General features: G+C 45.7%; 1 protein-coding gene across 1 annotated transcript in view; it reads right to left on the bottom strand.

Annotated features, from left to right (window-relative positions):
• Window positions 1-549: 549 nt before the first annotated feature.
• LOC144141351 (uncharacterized) overlaps window positions 550-18584 on the bottom strand; it is a 129559-nt gene continuing 111524 nt past the window's right edge. Inside the window, exons 14-19 of the mRNA XM_077672949.1 lie at window positions 13327-13395; window positions 7537-7608; window positions 6963-7045; window positions 3661-3727; window positions 3564-3588; window positions 550-864 (exon numbers count right to left, since the gene is read on the bottom strand). Coding sequence (XP_077529075.1) covers window positions 830-864; window positions 3564-3588; window positions 3661-3727; window positions 6963-7045; window positions 7537-7608; window positions 13327-13395 — 351 coding nt within the window. The 3' untranslated portion in view covers window positions 550-829. The remainder of the gene's footprint in view (window positions 865-3563; window positions 3589-3660; window positions 3728-6962; window positions 7046-7536; window positions 7609-13326; window positions 13396-18584) is intronic.

The following is an 18584-nucleotide window of genomic DNA, read 5'->3' as shown; positions in this document are numbered from 1 at the left end:
TCGCCTCATCATTGTCCTGCCGCCACGTAACAATATGAAAAGGAAAACGCGTGACAAGTTGCCAACTTCATGGTGCATGAAAGAGAAAGGCTCCGAATGTCTTTGACCACGCATTATCACCTGCGGATGGCCGAACCGTTTTGTCGTGAACCTGTAAACTTTATTTATTTTTTAGGTTCAGTCCAGGTTCGGGTTCAGCGTGCTCAAAAAAATTACGGTTTGGGTTTGGGTTCAGTTCCGGGGAAAATGCCGGTTTGGTTCCGGTTTTCCGTTCGGTTCGGTTCCGGTTTGGCACCCCAATAAAGAGCATTACAATAATTCACTGTGGTGATGTTTGATGGTTTCCATTAAGTCTACATTTTAAATAGGGTCATTTTATTCATTTAAATTCTATCTTCAGGGGCCTGTGCCGCTGACAACGTGCTCCAACATCGGAGTTCGCATGTTTCTCGTACACTAGTGTGTGTATTTGAGTTGGCTACAGTGCTAACTATAACAATTTATAAACGTTTTAAATATGACAGAAGCTTTAAGCCAGTCCAGACGTCATTGCTGCGGCGAGCATACTTGCCTTTATTGCCCGATAATTGCCTTTATTGCCCTTTGAACCCGGCCCCAGTTGGTGAGCAGTAATTGAGGTTGAAGCTCAACCCGTGTCTGGGACGGCCGTGTAAAAACATAAAGCAAACGGCCCACAGACTGCGCACCGTTTCATCACAGTAAGCATGCGAGATACCCAGAATTAAAAAGAAGAATCGGCGCAACGGGCCCTGCTAAGTGTGGCGCGGAGGGACGGAATTCGAGTGGCTGCGTGTCTTCTGCAGTTCGCTCACACGGACCAGCTGGTTCTCGTGAATCCTTGCGCTGCAACAAGCAAGAAAATGTCGCGTCGTCTTTGTTTAGGCTTGTTTCAAATATACTAGCTTACAAATCAAACAGCTGTTAGAAAGAAAGACTTCTATATTGCTAGTGCCTTTGTGCTTTACAAAGTAATTCAAAACAGCAGTCAAGTTCGTTTGGGACACGTTTGCGAAATTCGTTATACACATTAATTATACACGCCGCGGTAGCTCAGTGGCTAAGGCCTTGCGGTTCTCATCACGAGGTCACAGGTTCAATGGACCTCTCCCTGTATGTAAACACCGTGACGTCACGAAGCGCACGTGCGCAACGGGTGGCGCCTGCTGGCGGCAGTGAAATGCGGTGGCGGTTGGCAGAACGCGCCTGCGCGACGTCCCGGCGTGGCCGCGCCGCGCCCGAAAGGAACGATGTGCCGTTGGTTCGAGCCGTCACTGGCCGCCTACATTGCAGGTGGAGGTCTAGCTACCCTAGCTGTGGCCGTCGCACCTCCATGTAGCTTTCCGCATCTACAACCTCCGCAACACTTTCGCTTACCGTAAGGTCAACTGAAGGGCGACGCTTTCGGGTAATCAGTGCGCGACAGAACAGCCTAAACGAGTCATTCTGAAGGTCGGTGCTCTTGCGAAGCATTCCAAGAATGTTTTTTAAGATTCTTTGTGTTCGGACACATACCAAAGAAAGCTTATTCATTGTTGCTTTCGAGGTCCGCTTAAGCTGAGCGCGGTGCCTCAGGCAGCGTATACGGTCCCCAGGCAGCGTAAACGCTCGGAGACAGCGGCGTACGTACGATTTCATGTTGAGGGGAAAAAGGGAAGGTAGAGCATAAAAGAATTAAAAAGTAAAATAGGCCGCAACGAAACAAAAATATCAAGAGCAAAAGCCAAAAATTATTCCAATAAAAATATCGCGATGATGTCGTTCTCTACGTAATTGACCGATTGTTTTTTTCCCCAGTGAAATCGCGAAATGGTTCATCGTCATTGTGAGAGTAACATAGAAGCTACATATGGTTAGTGCGTATAGCTTGCGTGTGCACTGAAATGATTTTAGGTAGTCAACATTTCATGATAGTTAAAGTTAGTGTCCTTGTACGCCCACTGCATACGCCAACGTCGGGAGGTCGCAACAAAAGAATACATTCACTGAGTCTGTTCGCTTAGGGCACACACATTTTTCGAGTTTTTTCGAGTCGCGTGAGCGGCCCATCTCGCGCCGAAGGCACGATGCTACATGTGAGCATGGTGAGCATCTCTGTCTTGCTGCATCCTCAAGGCAGAATATAATTGATCAAGGGAAAAATTTATTGCACTTACAAGCAATGAATTTCGTTGGACTTGAACACATCCCCCCATACGACCAAACTTGTCGTTGTCGATCTGGCGGCAGGCGGCTATCGCGGATCCCTCGTCGAAACATTTATTTCGCGTCGCCTAAACAGGTTAGGCATTCAGTGTGTTTTTAATACACTACTCTACCTCCTCAATAAATGACAATATTTAGCAGCAAGAAAATTTCCCTATGCCCCCTACCCCCGGCACTATTTCACTTCAACAAATTTCTGCTGGTGCTGCATGATAGCATATGGTTGATAAACAGCATCATTTCATGGCACGAATCAGCGCGGACTGCCAATGTAGACGGTATGACTGCGCTTTGGAGAACAGCAGAAGTTCGAGAATGGAAAATCTTGCTAGGAGTAAGAGAAGACCATGTCGCTGCTTTAGCTGCCAGCCTCTTCGGCACATTGCGCTCATCCACAATACACGCCGAATTTACCTCTTTGGGGGCCCCGAAAAGTCTGGTGCCGCTGATTCTGCCCGCAAGATTTGTGTAGCCGAGAGCACAGAAGCCCACCGGCATCAGAAAAGCCAACACGTCAACAAAAATTCCACTTTGGCGCGCGTGTAATGCAGCCTCACTGCATACGCCCCGCGCGCCGGTCCGAATGTTTTGCCAACCACCCTCCCGGCCACACCCAGCACGTGCGCTTTCCGTGACGTAACGGCCGCCGCGTGACGTACCCCGGGAGAGGTCCATTCCCGGCCGCGGCGTCCGCTTTTCTGATGGAGGCGAAACGCCCGTGTTTACGAGATTTCGGCGCACGTTAGAGATCACCATCTGGTCAAAATTAATACCGAGCCCTCCACTACGGTGCGCCTCATCGCCCGCACTGCGTCGGCGCGTTCGAACCCTACAATCAATCAACGAATTAATTATATATATGCAGCTTGTGCTCCTAGTTTCTTGCGGGACGAAATACGGTGTTGAATAAACAGTGCAATGAACGTGGTGCACGCATGCGGATCCTGAGCATTTGCACTCCCATGGAAGCTACAGTTGGGCGTGTGTGTCTGAGGGCCTGTAAACACCCGCGACGGTTTCGATATTTAAATGAACATAATCTGCACAGAGAGCACAAAAAAAATCTAGAGATAAAAACATCAGACATTGCTACCTTGAAAGGCTTACAAAAATTCGTTTTTAAATTCAAACTTAGTTCTGTCCCCACTCTCTGGTCAGAAATATCTGAGGATTATTTAAGTAAGGTAAGGATGAAATCGTTTAGTTTGAGTCTCCAGCAGTTTCTAAATGTTGGCTCCATTTTGATCAGACCAACTAAATTAATTTGCAGTTTGATAGTTCGAGCATGCAATAAGAAAAATTCTGGCTGAGCATGGTAGCTCTCGCCCAACAGGTCTCACCTATTGTGTACAAAAGAGTTTCGCTCTGAAAAAGACAACATCAGCAATTACTCACATACAATGAACGTTTTAGGTAAAGAGGGATAATATTGCTCACCGTTTTGGCCAGAGGAACTTCGAATACGTAACAGTAAAAATGCTTCGAAATTGTGCAAGTGGTTTCCCTGGAAAGAGGGAAAATACGCGAATAGCGCCCGGTTCATTCAATAAATTTGGGGTCCCCTGCCATTCTACCTTCTTTTTTATTGAAGGGATGATAACACCTCTACCTTACACACAAATTATATTAGTGCATTACGACGAGGAAATACGCAGCACGGACGCCTTTTGAACGAACACCACATGGAATGGGGCTTGACGGCATTGAGTGAAGAAATTATGGATTTATATCTTTTTGATGGAATTGGTAACAACACAGCTGTTACGACTACGATAAAATACGTCTCCTCGAGAGATAACGTAACAGTGGCAGCACTAGGAGGCATAGGAAACTTATCCGGAAGCCAAACTCGTAAGACCTTCTTCTGCTGCTGGGCCGTACCACTTTACTAAGACAGAGAATATGTGCAGGGGGAGAGAATGGCACACAGGGGCTCGTCACACGACCCTGCCCTTGTGAGGACGAGTTAAAAGCGATAGCGGCGAATGCTTTATTACAGGGGGCCATATTTCTCAGTGTGTGTCTGCCTCGAATTTTCGCTCACGGTGAGTCCATCGCCATAGAGGTTATTACCCTGGCAGAATCTGCAGGTGTGGGGCCACTAACGAGGTCGTTCGCCTTTACCGCGCTCGTTTGAGTGACCAGTAGGTGTAGCTCGCTCATTATCTGCCCCGCAGGCATGGCTCCAAACTATGTCTGAATTTTCCCTATTCGTCAGTCCCTCTGAACGCAGAGCCCGCCGGGCGAGCGCGTCGCGACGCGAATCAAGATGCTCACTCCGAATTCCGGGAATTCTCTGAGCCAGAATGGAAGTTATCGCCATTGCAGGCTGGACGGCCGTGGCGCAGGAGCCGAAATACTAAAAAAAAACGCTTTAGAACTGGTAAGGTGATATTTTCTGCCGATCGCCGTTACGCTAATCATGCCGCCATAGGAGGGTTGCGTTGTGCGGCGCGACTGAGGTCGCCCCGTCCCCTCGTTCAGATTCGGCGCGCGTTCGAACCGCCGCGTGTATCTTCGTTGCATCTTCGCGTGTACGCTACATCCTTTTGACACATAAGCGGTGGCGGCAAATTAATTGTTCGAGAAGTGACAGGTAGTGACAGTTGCCTCTGTGCCTTGGGCCATTTCCCCTACGCATATATATAGGGAATCTGGGAGGGCGTACCCCCGAGGGAGAGTCTCCGGGGTTTTTTGAGGCGTTCTTGTCTGGGCATTTCAGCTAGGCAGTTCCCGGAGAGACGTAGAGGCTCGTCCTTTGAAGCTACGTTTGGAATTTATGAGCCTCCAACCTAGAGATAGAGATGATTTCAGGACCCTGCGGAGCTTAAGGGTGCGGCTACGCACCGGGCAATGACATGGATTGTGCGGCGGGAAACAGTTCCGGCCAAACTGCTGCTCAAATGTATCGTGTAAACTTTGAGCACAGCAGAGTTAGGCGGAGCTTGAGGCGCCTAAGTGATCTATACAAACTTACAGTTCAAACTTTTCTTTTTTTGTATTTCTCGTGTGCCCAATCGCTTTAATGTAAATAGTTGTACGAAAAAGTCTTGACCTCATTTTACCATTTTAACAACGGATCGAGTTCATCAGCTTGGCCACCACTTCCTAGAACTTGATTGGCTATCAGAAGGGCGAGTGCATCTCCAAATGATGCGTCTAAAAAAAAAAAAAACTTCCCGCAAATTAACGGGGACAAGAACACATGAAGACAGCTTACAAGCGCAACAAGTTTATTATTACACACACCCGCCGCGATGGCTCAGTGGGTAAGGCGTTGCGCTGCGTCGCGTGTTCGATTCCCGGCCGCAGTGGCCGCTTTTCTGATGGAAGCGAAAAGCAAAAACGCCCGTGTGTACGAGATTTCGGCGCACGTTAACGATGCCCAGGTGGTCAAAATTAACCCGGAGCCCTCCACTACGGCGCGCCTCATCGCCTGCGTTGCGTCGGCGCGTTAAACGCCTACAATCAGTCAATCAATCAATGAATTATTACTCACATCAAAGCCTTAAACGCCTAAGCGCCCAATCGACACGCCCCACATGCGTCGGAGTTCTCGGCGCATTCAGCCGCACTTACAAAAAAAAAACAGTAACAACGAAACCACAAAGCAAATTTTGAGGCGCACGAATGGCGAAAAACAGCAAAGATAACCGCACTACACATGGGTTAAGACACCCCTCCCCCCCCCCCCTTTCACCACCAACACGCATGCCCAGAAGCGACACCAAAATCGCGCTCACTGCGCGTCTAAGTATGCGACTTCTCGACCAAGCAAGGCGATACGCGGATGACTGATGCAATCGGAACCAGATATGTGGCTGGCTTCTACAATTTCTCGCGTTAGCTGGTTCTTACGTCGGAATAAAATGGCTGTGCGCTCAAACGCAGGGACACAATAATCAGTAATGCATGCGGGGCAATGGGAAGACAAGTGGCTCAGGTCACGTTTTTCTTTTTAATAGTTATGTTCTTTAGGCCTGACGTTTAAACACCATCCGGTTTGGCCAATGTAGACCTCCCCACAGGCAAGTGGGATCGAAAAAACGACCCCGTAGCCCAGTACGAACTTCTTTTAGTGATTAATACCACATGTCCCCTGACGGTTTTTTGCCTTTTCGTTCACTCTCAGACAGATCTTCCCCAACTTATTAGGAGCAGAAAACACTACGCTCACGTCATACCGTCCTGCCACGTTCTTCTCCACGTACCGAAACGTCCACGTACCGAAACACTTTCACAACAACCCCTCAAGCTTCTCTTTCAGAGGCCGATCCACTCTTTCCAGAAAAATATTACTGAGAACAAGGGCCACTCGGTACCCTATGCGCACGCCACTCTTCTGAGTAAATGTGCCTCCATTCCACTCGACCCCGGTCGAAGTCAAGCAGAAAGACAACAGTTCCAGAAAGGGTTCACCGACAGCTTACACCTTGCAATTAATGCACACTCGTCATTGTCATGCGTTATGCAACTCTTTACACTATTAATTAAAGCATCATGCGGCATAGAGTAGTATAAATCCTACACGTAAATCCTCTACTAGTGCCCACTACATTATTGCTGGACGCAGTAAGAAAACAGTGCTGCTTCCAGGTCGTTGAGATTGTGTGACTTGGGAAATATTTCGAACTGGTCTGATCACGTAATTTTTTAGAGCGGTATGAACATCAAATTTACTTCAAAACACGAGTACAATACGTAAGGTGTCCACAATGAATGCAAAGGCAGTCTCTCACCCTGCTACGACAGCAAAGACACAGGGTAGGGTGTTGGACTTCCCGCACGACGCTATCTCCGTGAAGTGTTTCTCCAAAACTACCTGTGATGCGAGAAAATAATTCTTGTATGCATTACATAGTTGATATTACCAAATTCAGCAAGCGCTTGGGTGGAAAAAAACGCGACTACCTTGCTTTAACGCATTTAAAAAAAAATGTTTTGTAAGTTTTTCATTTTCTTTAATTATTGTAGATATCTACCGTCATAGATTTTGGCTTTGGTGTCGAAAGCATTATTGCGTTACTAAGCGCGTCAGTATTGTTGTGGGTAATATGTATCCCACATGACTAGAATTTCTGTGGAACAGCTCTCACTTGGGTATCTGATATGCACATTTCTGTGCTATTAAATTATGCATCTGGCATTACACACCTAACTTATTCTAAAACGAATTTTTTTTAATTGTGGGATATCCAGGATAATTGCATAAACTTTCTGGACTTATCTTCTCCCAAAACCTACACACGAATTTGAGATCTTTGCTGGTTGCTTTCAAAACCGGAAGAAAATTGTACCTTCCCATCAGCTCACCTCGTTGCTTAGTCGGCTGAGGACCTTAAAATGGCAGTCACTCAGGTCCAACCAGACTGGAATTCTGCTTGTCTGTGTGAAAAGAGAATAACACTCACAAAAGGTAATATTATAATTCCGTGGACAACATTTCAGAGGTAATAAGGTTATTGCAGCGACCTTGTTCTTGAACAATTTGGTGACAAAATAACAGAGGGTTAAGAACCAGCGAACCAGACATGCTAGCGCGGTCGCATACGCCGAATGGAATTTCACGGTGTCTATTTTGCGCATGTTTATGGTAGAGCACAGTCGATAAACATCTACTCAGATAGCGAAACATTGACGGCAAAGCCTGGATATTCTAGGTGCGGGAGCAGATCAAGAAATTTCTGACAAAGAATATGGCCGCGCGCAGCCCAATCTCTGGAATAAGTAGATGCTCCAATATCCGAGCGAGATAAGATAGCTCTGGATAGTTAAACTTTTGCCACAAAAGAAGCATCAAAATTATTACAGTATACATAGAGGCAATAAACGTAACAGGCTAACGCGAGCTCCTAACAGGCTAACGTGAGCTCCTAAGCACTAACACTCTGGTGGCCACAGCCTATGAAACAACGTAAGTTTACTGTCGAGTAGTGGCGCCTGACAGGCCATCTAGGGTATCAGAGGGTTGCATAGGGTTGCCAGTGGTGTATCAAACACGAAGTTTTGTGCTGCTCCTCGTTTCCACATGTCTGTTATTTTTTCACTAGGTCTCTGATATTATGTTTGACATTGCGTTTGATGCATGGCGTCATGAAAAATACCAAACCTCTTATTTCTTTTCAGACAAAAAGAATATGCTCCTGCCCAAGTAGAATGGAGGAAGACGGCTTTGTAAGCGACAGTGTAGATAGTATTTTCGACAAATTAACCAACAAATAACAACAGAAATTTAACTCATCGGTGAGCACGCACAGACTACTCAATAGTGGCCTCAGCCAGTTGCTAGGTTCTTAAGGCAATGTGTACAAAAGCATTGGTACGTACGCGCTTGCGTACCATTTTGGATACGAATGAATGAAATATTTTCGTAGCCCAGGATAGATATTTCTTTCCGTGGGTACAGAGATCACATACGCTGACGCATTGCACGGGATGAGAGTTGTCTGCCCGCTCGAAGTATGAAAACCTCCAGCATCTGAATAAATTAATCACCGCATGCCTGCATTTTCGCATGAAACGAAAGGGGATGCATCCAGCTTTAAGACATTACATAAGAACAAGTGGCAGCTTTGTTGATTAACCGCAGTTGACAGTTGCAACCAATGAGCTCAATCGATTCAACTTGGAGGAAGGGTCGGGTTCGGCGAGAGTTCGCACAGTTATGGTTGTATATAAATGGATTGAACTCAAGCACTCGACGACAAGTAGTTCTTGAACGAAGAGGTCAAGAGTTGAAGCATTATATGTCAAGAATGTGTCCGAAGAGGTCAAGATTTATATGTGAGGTTGTTCAAAAGGCTGACGTCAGCCTCTACAGGAGCAGGTGAACGATAATTGTTTAGGGGCGTTTTTCTGCGATAACATGCCAGTTCGAAGGTTTCTTGGAGTCTTCGCAGACGGGGGGAGGGGTGCGGGCATGCGTCTGTGCGTGGGTGATAAAAAACGTCAACGGAAATCGTACCGTACTTTTACGCACATTAGGATGAAACGTTGGCGCATATGGGGAGGTGCATGAAAAAGTTTAGAACATTCCGCATATTGATGGCCCGTGCTAATTTTAATGCGGTGTGCAGGATAACTGCTGCGTTGTGCGTAATTTAGCACGCTCTAAATTTGTACCTCCAAGCGACTTGAGCTAGTATCGTTGTCCTGCTTAAATAATGTGGAACACTTTCCAGTAAACCTTGGCCAGTCATCGTTATTCAATTGGCCGGTTTGATCGTGGTTACTGCCTTCATAACAACAGCCCACAGTCACCAGGCGTCTCTACCTAGTGCACCCTTTTTTCATCGGCAGAGCCTAGTCGGCCAAGTGCAGGAAGAAATAATGAATTAAAGGCTTGCCCAAATAAATGTTCGACGGCTTGTCGTGTTGGTTAGTGAAACGTGCTGTCGGTGCACAACAGGCAGAATCGCTCTGGCATCTCGCCGCAGGAGGACAGCCTGCCATTAGTTATTTCATAAGCACTTTCTTAACACGCCCCGAGATTACCGAGTGAGAAATCACGTTCACAGCACTACACATCCTAACGGCCTTTATGCGGAGTGAGCCCGCACGACATCTTTTAAAGCATCTTTCTTTCTGGGCAATTCCCGTGACTGGAGCGATACTGTAGCTGAAGTCGCCGTAATTAAAACCCCTACCCGGCTTAAGCGTGCAGTTGCACCTGCCCGTTCATCTGAGGGGTCGCTTATTGGTATCGACCATCTTCACGCCCGCCCCTACCGTAAGGTGCCGCGTAAGGTACCCCTCGTGTAAGGTGTTCCGCGTTCTGTGGGTGTTACGGCGGCTCAACGCTTGCTCCACAGCACGAATGGTCGCCGTGTGTGACTGGTGTCGTTCATGTAGTCGCCAACGGCCAATGCAGGAAAAGTTTACATTCCTGTCACATGCTTCCTCACTTTACACAGCCTGAACTAACGCACTTCATCAACGAAACGAATATTTGTCAGCTTCCTTCATGCGTAATGTGTGGAGATGGCTTTGTACAGCCGAGGTAAGGGGTTCGTTTTGTGCAGGAACTCTCAACTCATCATCAAAAAGGGGATTCCCGATAAGTGGTTTATAAAACAGACATGCTGTCTTTCATTGAGACGTTTGGCTTTTTATTCTACCCAATTACGTAACTTCAGTAGAGGCGTTTGGCCTTGGTACTTTAGCACCTTAGTTCACCTTAGTTCGCTCTGGCTTCCACAGAGGCGTATGGCCTTGTTCCTCTAGCACCTTTTTAAAGCGAAGCTTTATATAACTCGGCAAAAAGAAAATCTGACGGCCCCGTGTACGCGGAAACCTTTTCCGACGGAACCCCCTTCGTAGGCACTAAATGAAACAGGTTGGACAGGGCTTGGCAGTGAGGTGAAAATGATTGGCTGGGTTTATGGAGGATGTCTCGCGTCTACCGAAACTGGCAAGGGGGAACGGCTCGGAGGGAGAGAACAAGAGTCCGTCTCGCATTATAGCGATCGCGCAGCGACAGGTTGAGCGAAGTGCAGAGCTCGAGCGACGATGACTGGCCGTGGTGCGGGCGGAGCAGCGTTAACGTGGCAATGTTAAAGGAGCCATGAAGACAAAACACAAGTTTAGTTCATTCAAAAGACGGCCTCTTTAGAATCATACTCACACCACTGCTAACACTCACATCACTCAAATAAGCTACATAATTAGGAAAAAAGGGAATGGCCATGCGACCCACTGGCTCATTTCCCCCGACAGAACCTACGATGTCATACCAGCCTGCTCTGCGGTTGGCGGAGGCCGGCAAAAACAAACGCAAATTAGGCAGCTAGAGCTCATAACCGAACGAGATATTCACGCTTAAATTTGGGACACATTCTTTTTGAAGCAGTAGGAATGGTGGGAAGTTACGAAAGTGCACTTAAGCATAGAAATACCGATGCGTACTGCTTTTGGTACAGCACTGCGGGCTTTGGGGTTGTGCCAGACGACACTGGCCGATTGACGCAAGCAATGGTGTCTTACGCGACCATATTTGTCGAGCGAGCACAATGTTTCACGAGACGATTATTTTCTCCCAGAACAAAAACAAGCCAGATTTAAATACGTCTTGTCACTGTAAGTTGGCGCCATCTAGGTTCAACGTAAACAAAGGCGCGACGCCCGCCGTAGGGTACCTCTCTGCAACCGCCGCCGTACAGGGTGGAGACACCCTTTGAATGGTCCCGTGCCGCCGCAAGCGGGTCAACGTGCACAACGCGTTGTTCTTTTTGTTTCCCACGGGACCCAGCAATGCGAAACAGATAAGATGATTCAAACTTTGCCAGTAAACCGCGCTTCGGCGATAATTTTAGCGCGGTTTTGATACAATGGCTTGCTTCGGCGGCGACCGAGTGACCCGAACTGGCGGCGACAGCGTATACATGTTTCCACGCTGTACGGCGGACGCGTGAATAAAGGTACCCCAGGCTGCAGAGCGGTAGGTTCCTGTGATGTCATTTGGGACCACGAAAACACATAATTTAGCAGGAAAATCAAAATTTTAAATTAAATTGTATAATGTCTCAGTGAATAAAGCAACGTTTATATCCGGACAAGCGCTGGGGGCACTATAAAATACGAAACCTTTCGAATCAAACAAACTTTTATTTTGTCTTCATTGCTCCTTTAAACACCGCCGCACGTTACTTCGGATAGGGTAGGCCACCACTCACAACTGAACAGGCCGTGCGTCACAGCTTCGCCGGTGTGGAGGAGTGCAAGAGCACATTTTTTTTACTGCGAATCTTTATGCCACCAGAGGAGATTTTGTTAAGGCTTAACTTTCATTGCAAGCTGGCAATTCAAGTTTCGAATTGCGTGTTTTAACATACCTGACGCGTTCTTCACCCGGGATAAAATATCAACTTACGCAGTTTTATTTCCCATATTTATTAGTTAACTGAAAATCAATCTCTGAAGAGATTCGGGGCTCTGCGACCACTTCTTCCAATATACACGGGATGACAATATCGGCAGAGGATAGTCCTGTAATTCGAACACATGCCAAAGCAAAAAGATGCACGTATGCAATGATTGGATCGTATTCTCATCAACAGCGACCGCGTAATTTATGCTGGTAAGGCTACTAAGTTCTTCCTGATGAATGATAACGGGCAGCTCATTGTATAGTTACACAAAATGTTCTTAAATACGACACTTACGCTCCTCCGTATTCTACCTAAGGACACGCACTGTAATTAACTGGATTCCGGCACTATGAAAAATGGCCCAGGTTTTGCAGTCAGCACCAGTTGTTAATCAGTGCCAGCTTCACAAAACATGACGTCGCGCCGAACCTTCGCAGCATCAAGCGATACAAAACAATGATAAACAAGTGAGCTGTAATGCTTATTTCCTTGAAGAAACAACAGAAAATTTGTCGACTACAAGGGAAGCAATACCTACAAATAGTTACTTCTAAAAATCAAGAAGACTTGTAGTTCAAATCAAGGAGACATTTTAAAGTTACTTTTTAAAATGCCGTTATTTTATATTTTCAAGGGACCTCAAGATGAACGGCTTCAATAGCTTGTAACCCGTCTTTAATGTTCTCGTACATCTGCTGCAGCTTTAAGCGCTCTGTAAGGCATCGCACTGAAATTTACCGCAGTGACCTGATGTGTTCAGTGAATAATAGGCACCTACATCTGCTTCCTATTCTTGGGGCATCTTTATTCGGCTCTGTTGTTGTGTTTTTGTTTAAAAACACTGCTTTGTTTTTGCTCGTTTTTCTGTGAACTGCATACATTACCTATTATCATGCCCCGTGTCCTCAGGGTATTCCTAGCTGAAGGGAGAAAACAGACAGTATACTTTTTCAACGTTTGTATGCACTATAATAAACAAAGGAACAACAAAAGGATTTTGTGTGAATAAATGAAGAACATTTATATTGTTTACATTAAGACTGACTTAAGTCCAATTTAGGCAGCGTTTCCTATTCATAGTGCCCACAATTATTTATCACCCCGTATGATAACTACTCTATAAGAGGCGTGCATGGCATCATCATGCATTGCCAAGCCCGGAAGAGCAAAGCGTGAAGGTTTACCCAGCATTGGTAAAGCAGGCAAGCCTGAATGCGTGCAATTAAATCGCATTTACCGTATGTCCATCGCTGTCCTTGAAGCAAACTTCATCAATAGACTTGTCAATCTCAAGTACGCGCCCAGCCTGCAAAATTGAAATCACCCATTTACAAAATAATGTTATAACTGATGTAGTCACCGCAGACTAATTAGCAGTAAGCAGGTAGTTGAAGTACCGTGCGTGAAGTTAAGTGCCAGTACAGGATGAGCGAAGCAGGCTCTATTTATAACTTCACCAACAGTGGCCACATGACTTTTGTCAACAGATCTTGTCAACAGAGAAAGTTGCGTCCTATCTTCACTTGTGGACTTACCAGACAATTCCTATATATTTGCCCAAAAATTTCATGTACGTCATTGTAACATTGTGATGCATTCCCATTGTCAAAAAGACTTCGGTACTTGAACCACCTGTTGACCTCATTAACGAGCATAAAAATCGCAATAGATTTTAAAATGTCCTAAATCACGCCCAATAAATTCCCAGCATGCGGCTATAAATGTACGTGTATTTGTACCATGAGTCCACACATTGTTTTAGCTTCTCCCACGCCAGTGCATTGTTATCACGTTTGATATTAGGTCACTCCAGTTCATAATTTAACCTGCTTTTGCGCTTAACAATGAAGAGAAAAGAAATATCTCTTGGGTACGAAGAGCGTACTGCTTTTTTGGCTCTTGTGACCCCTTATCCTATTCTTGACAGGCATTTTACTCTCTGGAAAAAGGGGCAAGAGTTCCACTTTACAAAACAACCCTTTACATCCACCGACACCATTGGCGTTGGCGTTCGCGTGTGTAGGCGTTTTAATTTCCTGCTTTGCGCATGGATTTCCAACACATGTTATTCATTGCTCATCCTACGGACCAATAGTACGCCCAGCATTTACCGGCTGTAACCCTAAACCGCAGCTGGTATGGTTAAGCTGTGGTCCCGCTAAATAATGTTTGGAGAAGCAAATAAGAGTCTGTACCTGAGATATCATTCTGAAAGCAATGATACAGAATAGAACTTTCTCTTTCTCAAGCTGAACGTACTGTCCTACTTAACCTGTATCCGAAAACAATATTTTTAGCTTTACTGACTTTGAAACGTCCTATTTGTTCTACGTATTACACCAAAACCTTCTAGAGTGTTTTTTGCCGACCAATTATAATGTTTCCACGAAACGAAATAGGGATGCGGATTTTGTGGTTTTCTGCTCCACTTATCATGCACAGTGCAAATTTCAAGCACGCCATTAAAGGGAACAAGTCAGTCAGTCAGTCAGCCAGTCTGCCCGCTACTAGAACAAGCATGTTTGTTCAAATGGCCTCGGGAAGTCTTGAGCAGCAAGTTAAAAATAGTCTTTTGTACGTCACGTGTCATACATACGTGACGGACAATAGTTTATCGTTATTTGTAGTGCCAAAAACAAACGTTTCTTACTTCTATCGGAACGACAGCGTTTATCTCAGTGGGTGCTAGCTTTACTGCTGCGCTGGCGAAACACTGGCTAATGCCAGCACTAGAACAGGGTTTTCAGGGTTGCGCAGTGTATAGGACAGACGTACCTGGAACAACACGCACACTTGGCGTAACGACTGCGCACTGAAAAGTATTTATCATAAATCTACTGACCAGAAATATACAAAAAAGAACCCAAATGATAAACAAAAAATTCCAAAGAATGAAAGGAGAAGGGGTGATTGACAGGTCTTAAAGACTATCCCGGGGGCACTTGCTGCTTTCACTGCGATTGTTTTAAAAACTGCCTCGCACATGCGGTGTGTGCGATAGACGGCGTGCTAACACATTCTTCATCGGGCCCTAACAACGTTGATAATGTTTCGTAAATGTCTTCTGTCAGTATATATTTCGACCTTAACAGAATAGGGATTTTACCAAAGACGGCTTTGGTTTTAACAAGTAGTGGAAAACAATGGTCGTTTAAACAAGAAAGACGGCTTCACAACCTCGCCTCGCACAGTGTATAGCCACATTTCCTGCGGCCGTTACTTGCTGAAAACAAAAATGTGGAGGAGTCGGTTGGACATCATGTTTAAAAAGCAAAAACGACACGGGCGAAGGTTAAGGTGTAAACAAACGGGGCGCCAGGCAGTCTTACACCCGATTTATTTAAACGTCAATCTACGTCCCTGTACTTTTTTCGCCTTTTTAAACATGAAGTGTCTTGCTGGCAAGCATTTCTGTGCTCTTCCAGCCTTTTCAGCTTCAGTTTTAAGTATTTTTATTGCTTCAAACGGCGTTAGAATACAATAGAAGTTATTACAGACGAGGGTCCCGAAGTCAAAAGGCATCAAAAAGACCATTGAATTAACCTTTGAATAATTAACAGGAAGGTAACAGCGGCGCTGTGTCTGTTACCTTCCTCGTCCTCGTATTTCTTGCGCTTGTTCTTTTCCATCACCATAAACACTGTTCTGTTGAAGCAGTACACCAGCGGGAGCACGGAGTGAGCTGCTAGCGATGTTACGAATAGCCTGATTTTAAATGTGCCCTAACGGTTCTTGTTGAAATTTATAATTTTTGCCCCAAGCAACTATACCATACATGATACGGCTATATAGGCAAGCAATAAAACAGAGAGAATGGCTTGGAGTAAAAAAAGTCGCAGGATTTTATTCGCTGTAACGCAAAAGGCATCTTTGTAGGAGGATAAATGTGTTCACAAAATTCCGGATGCGAGTCGACACGCACTCCATGGAAAAGGACACTGTCACGTGGGGTCAGAATGTTCAAACACAGTGAAACGGTGGGAATAGATTATACATGCTTCTGAGGTGGTCTGGATACCATGAATCTATATTTTGACGGATTTATTATTATGTAATTAATGTACGTGGCACCATTAAATGACTTCCTTCAGAACTGTATTGAAGTTAGAACTGTATTGAACTGTATTGAAGTAAGAACGGGCAAAGAAGATCAGCCGATGAAACTGTGGTATTATCAGAATATAGAACGAAATGTGCATCATTAACAGAGTCATCGAAGTCAATAATAAGCACACTAAACAGCAAAGAACCATGTGCCATGCATTGAATAAATATTTTTTCTTCATAAAATACATTACAGACACGAAAATTGCGTTCTTTGTTAGTTAGAAAGTGCTTCAGAAAAGTTAGAGCTAGTTAGGTTTTACCGTTATACTCGAGTTTATGTAAGGGGATATTTTGATGATAGGCGTCTACAGCTTAAGTAAAATCAAGAAAAGTAGATCCCACAAATCTTCTTAAGCAAAAGATTGTTTGACGTATTCAGTTAAAGACAGAAACGCAAGATTAGTGAACTTTCGGAACGAAAAAGTGACGGGCCTTCAGAGCGTTAAGTAAGAATGGTAGCAATGTTAACAATGCCACTGATACGGCTACCTTAATGGCCGACGAAACAATGCCCGCATGTTTATGGGATCTTATATGTAGACAAGACCCTAGGCCCAACTGAAGTATTTGCGCATGTGCATGACCTGGCGCTTTCTTTTAGCTGCCCCGTTTTCCATCCTTACCTCAACACTCTCGCACAGCCCATCAAGTTTAATTTTTGATTGATTAATTTGGTTGATTTATTACGAATTTCACCCGTCGACGCTACACAGGCGATGCGACATGCCGTAGTGGAAGGCCCAGGATTAATTTTGACCGCCTGTGGATCTTAAACGTGCGCCGAAATCTCGAACACACGGGCGTCTTCGTTTTTCGTGTCCATCAGAAAAGTGGCCACCACGGCCAGGAATCGAAACGGCCTTCTTGGGCTCAGCAGCACAACGCCTTAGCCACTGAGCCACTGCTGCGGGTCACCAAGCATTATGACGTCGTGAATAGTCCATTAGTGTATGCAGCAGTTATGTGGGACCAACACACAAAAATATAAAATGCAACTGGAACTAGTCATGCGTAAAATCGGAAGGTTTATATTTGGGAAGTATAGTAGGGAAGACCCCCTTCTGAGTTAATGCCCGCCAATAGCATTGAAGCACGGAAACTCACAACAAAATTAATCGTATTTCCTTCTTCCATAACTGCCTGTCAGGTAAAATTAAATGATAGCTTCCAGAAGATACCAGACCTGTCTCGAGGAGAGGGACCCGTGCAGACATCATCAGCCATTGGCTGCAATGTTTGCAAAAACCAAAGGCCATAAGTGCAGCTCCTTTTCTCGAACCATTGAAAGTGCACGCATACTCTTGATGACGCTGATGGTAGGATTTTTTGGCGGAAGGATAGCTAGGGCAAGGAGCGCGAAGAAGTGTATTCTTCGTGTTTTTTTTTCTGCCCCGTCACTTGCATCACTTTTCCACCAAGCGCTCAAGCGTCGAGGTCTTCCCAGCGCCGGAATGGAGGACCTTCTGACCAAGAAGGGGCCTGCGGCAGCCCAACGGGAAATCTTCGCCCGTCTGCTCCATTACCTGGAGACGACCGGCCTCACGCAGCGGCTGTAGCCCGGAGTGCAGTGCCCGAACTGATGACCACGGGCTGAGAGCTTTCTACGAATGACAGTCCCTTTATACCTTTCTCTCCCTCTCCCCTCTGCTTTCCTTCCCCTGCACTGAGGCGAATGCAGGTGAGCTCCCTGCCGAGCTCCGAATATCCCCAGTGCACTTCCTTTCCTTTTCGTCTCCCGCAAACAACAACCAACCAACTTTGTATCTCACTTAATTATGATGTCTTTAATTACCATTACCACGACGGAGCGACAGCTGCGCAACTTGCGCGTCGACAATCCGGAGTTCAGCGAAATCCTGGGATCGGGACACCGCGAGAAGCGCAAGGTCACCAAGAGGATCAAGAACTTCACCGAGACCTACAAGTGAGGAGCGCACGCACGCCTGTACTGAATTGTGCTTTCGCGGTGTCTGGCTTGCTCATATGGTGCTTGCTCATATGGTTGCAGAAACTTGCTCAAACGATAAGCCTTCCGGCTGACAGCTCGGGAACGTGCCGCTGGATCTGCGTTTCAATAATAATAATTGGATTACTGCACTTGTGTGTGCGGGAAATTTGTCACTGATGTAGGAAAAGAAACCTATTTAACTCAGTAAAATTTCGGGACAAACAGTAATTTATTCCTACAACCATCTATCTCGTAGTTTTAACTTTTGCGAATTCTGCCATCTTTTCTGCGTCTTTACCAACTCGTAATCGGGCCTGTAGTATCGCCAAATAAGTAAATAATTAACACGTTATGTTTATGCACAACCTGTGTTTCAGTCGGTTCGAGCCTTCATGAACATATTTCAAGGCAACAAGGCGCCCCTCGTGCCTGCCTCTGTC

This window comes from Haemaphysalis longicornis, unplaced genomic scaffold (genome assembly GCF_048455015.1).
Source record: "Haemaphysalis longicornis isolate Haplotype H1 unplaced genomic scaffold, Haemaphysalis longicornis Haplotype H1 scaffold_6, whole genome shotgun sequence".
NCBI classification, from domain to species: Eukaryota; Metazoa; Arthropoda; class Arachnida; order Ixodida; family Ixodidae; genus Haemaphysalis; species Haemaphysalis longicornis.
This window is presented reverse-complemented; position numbering and strand designations above follow the sequence as displayed.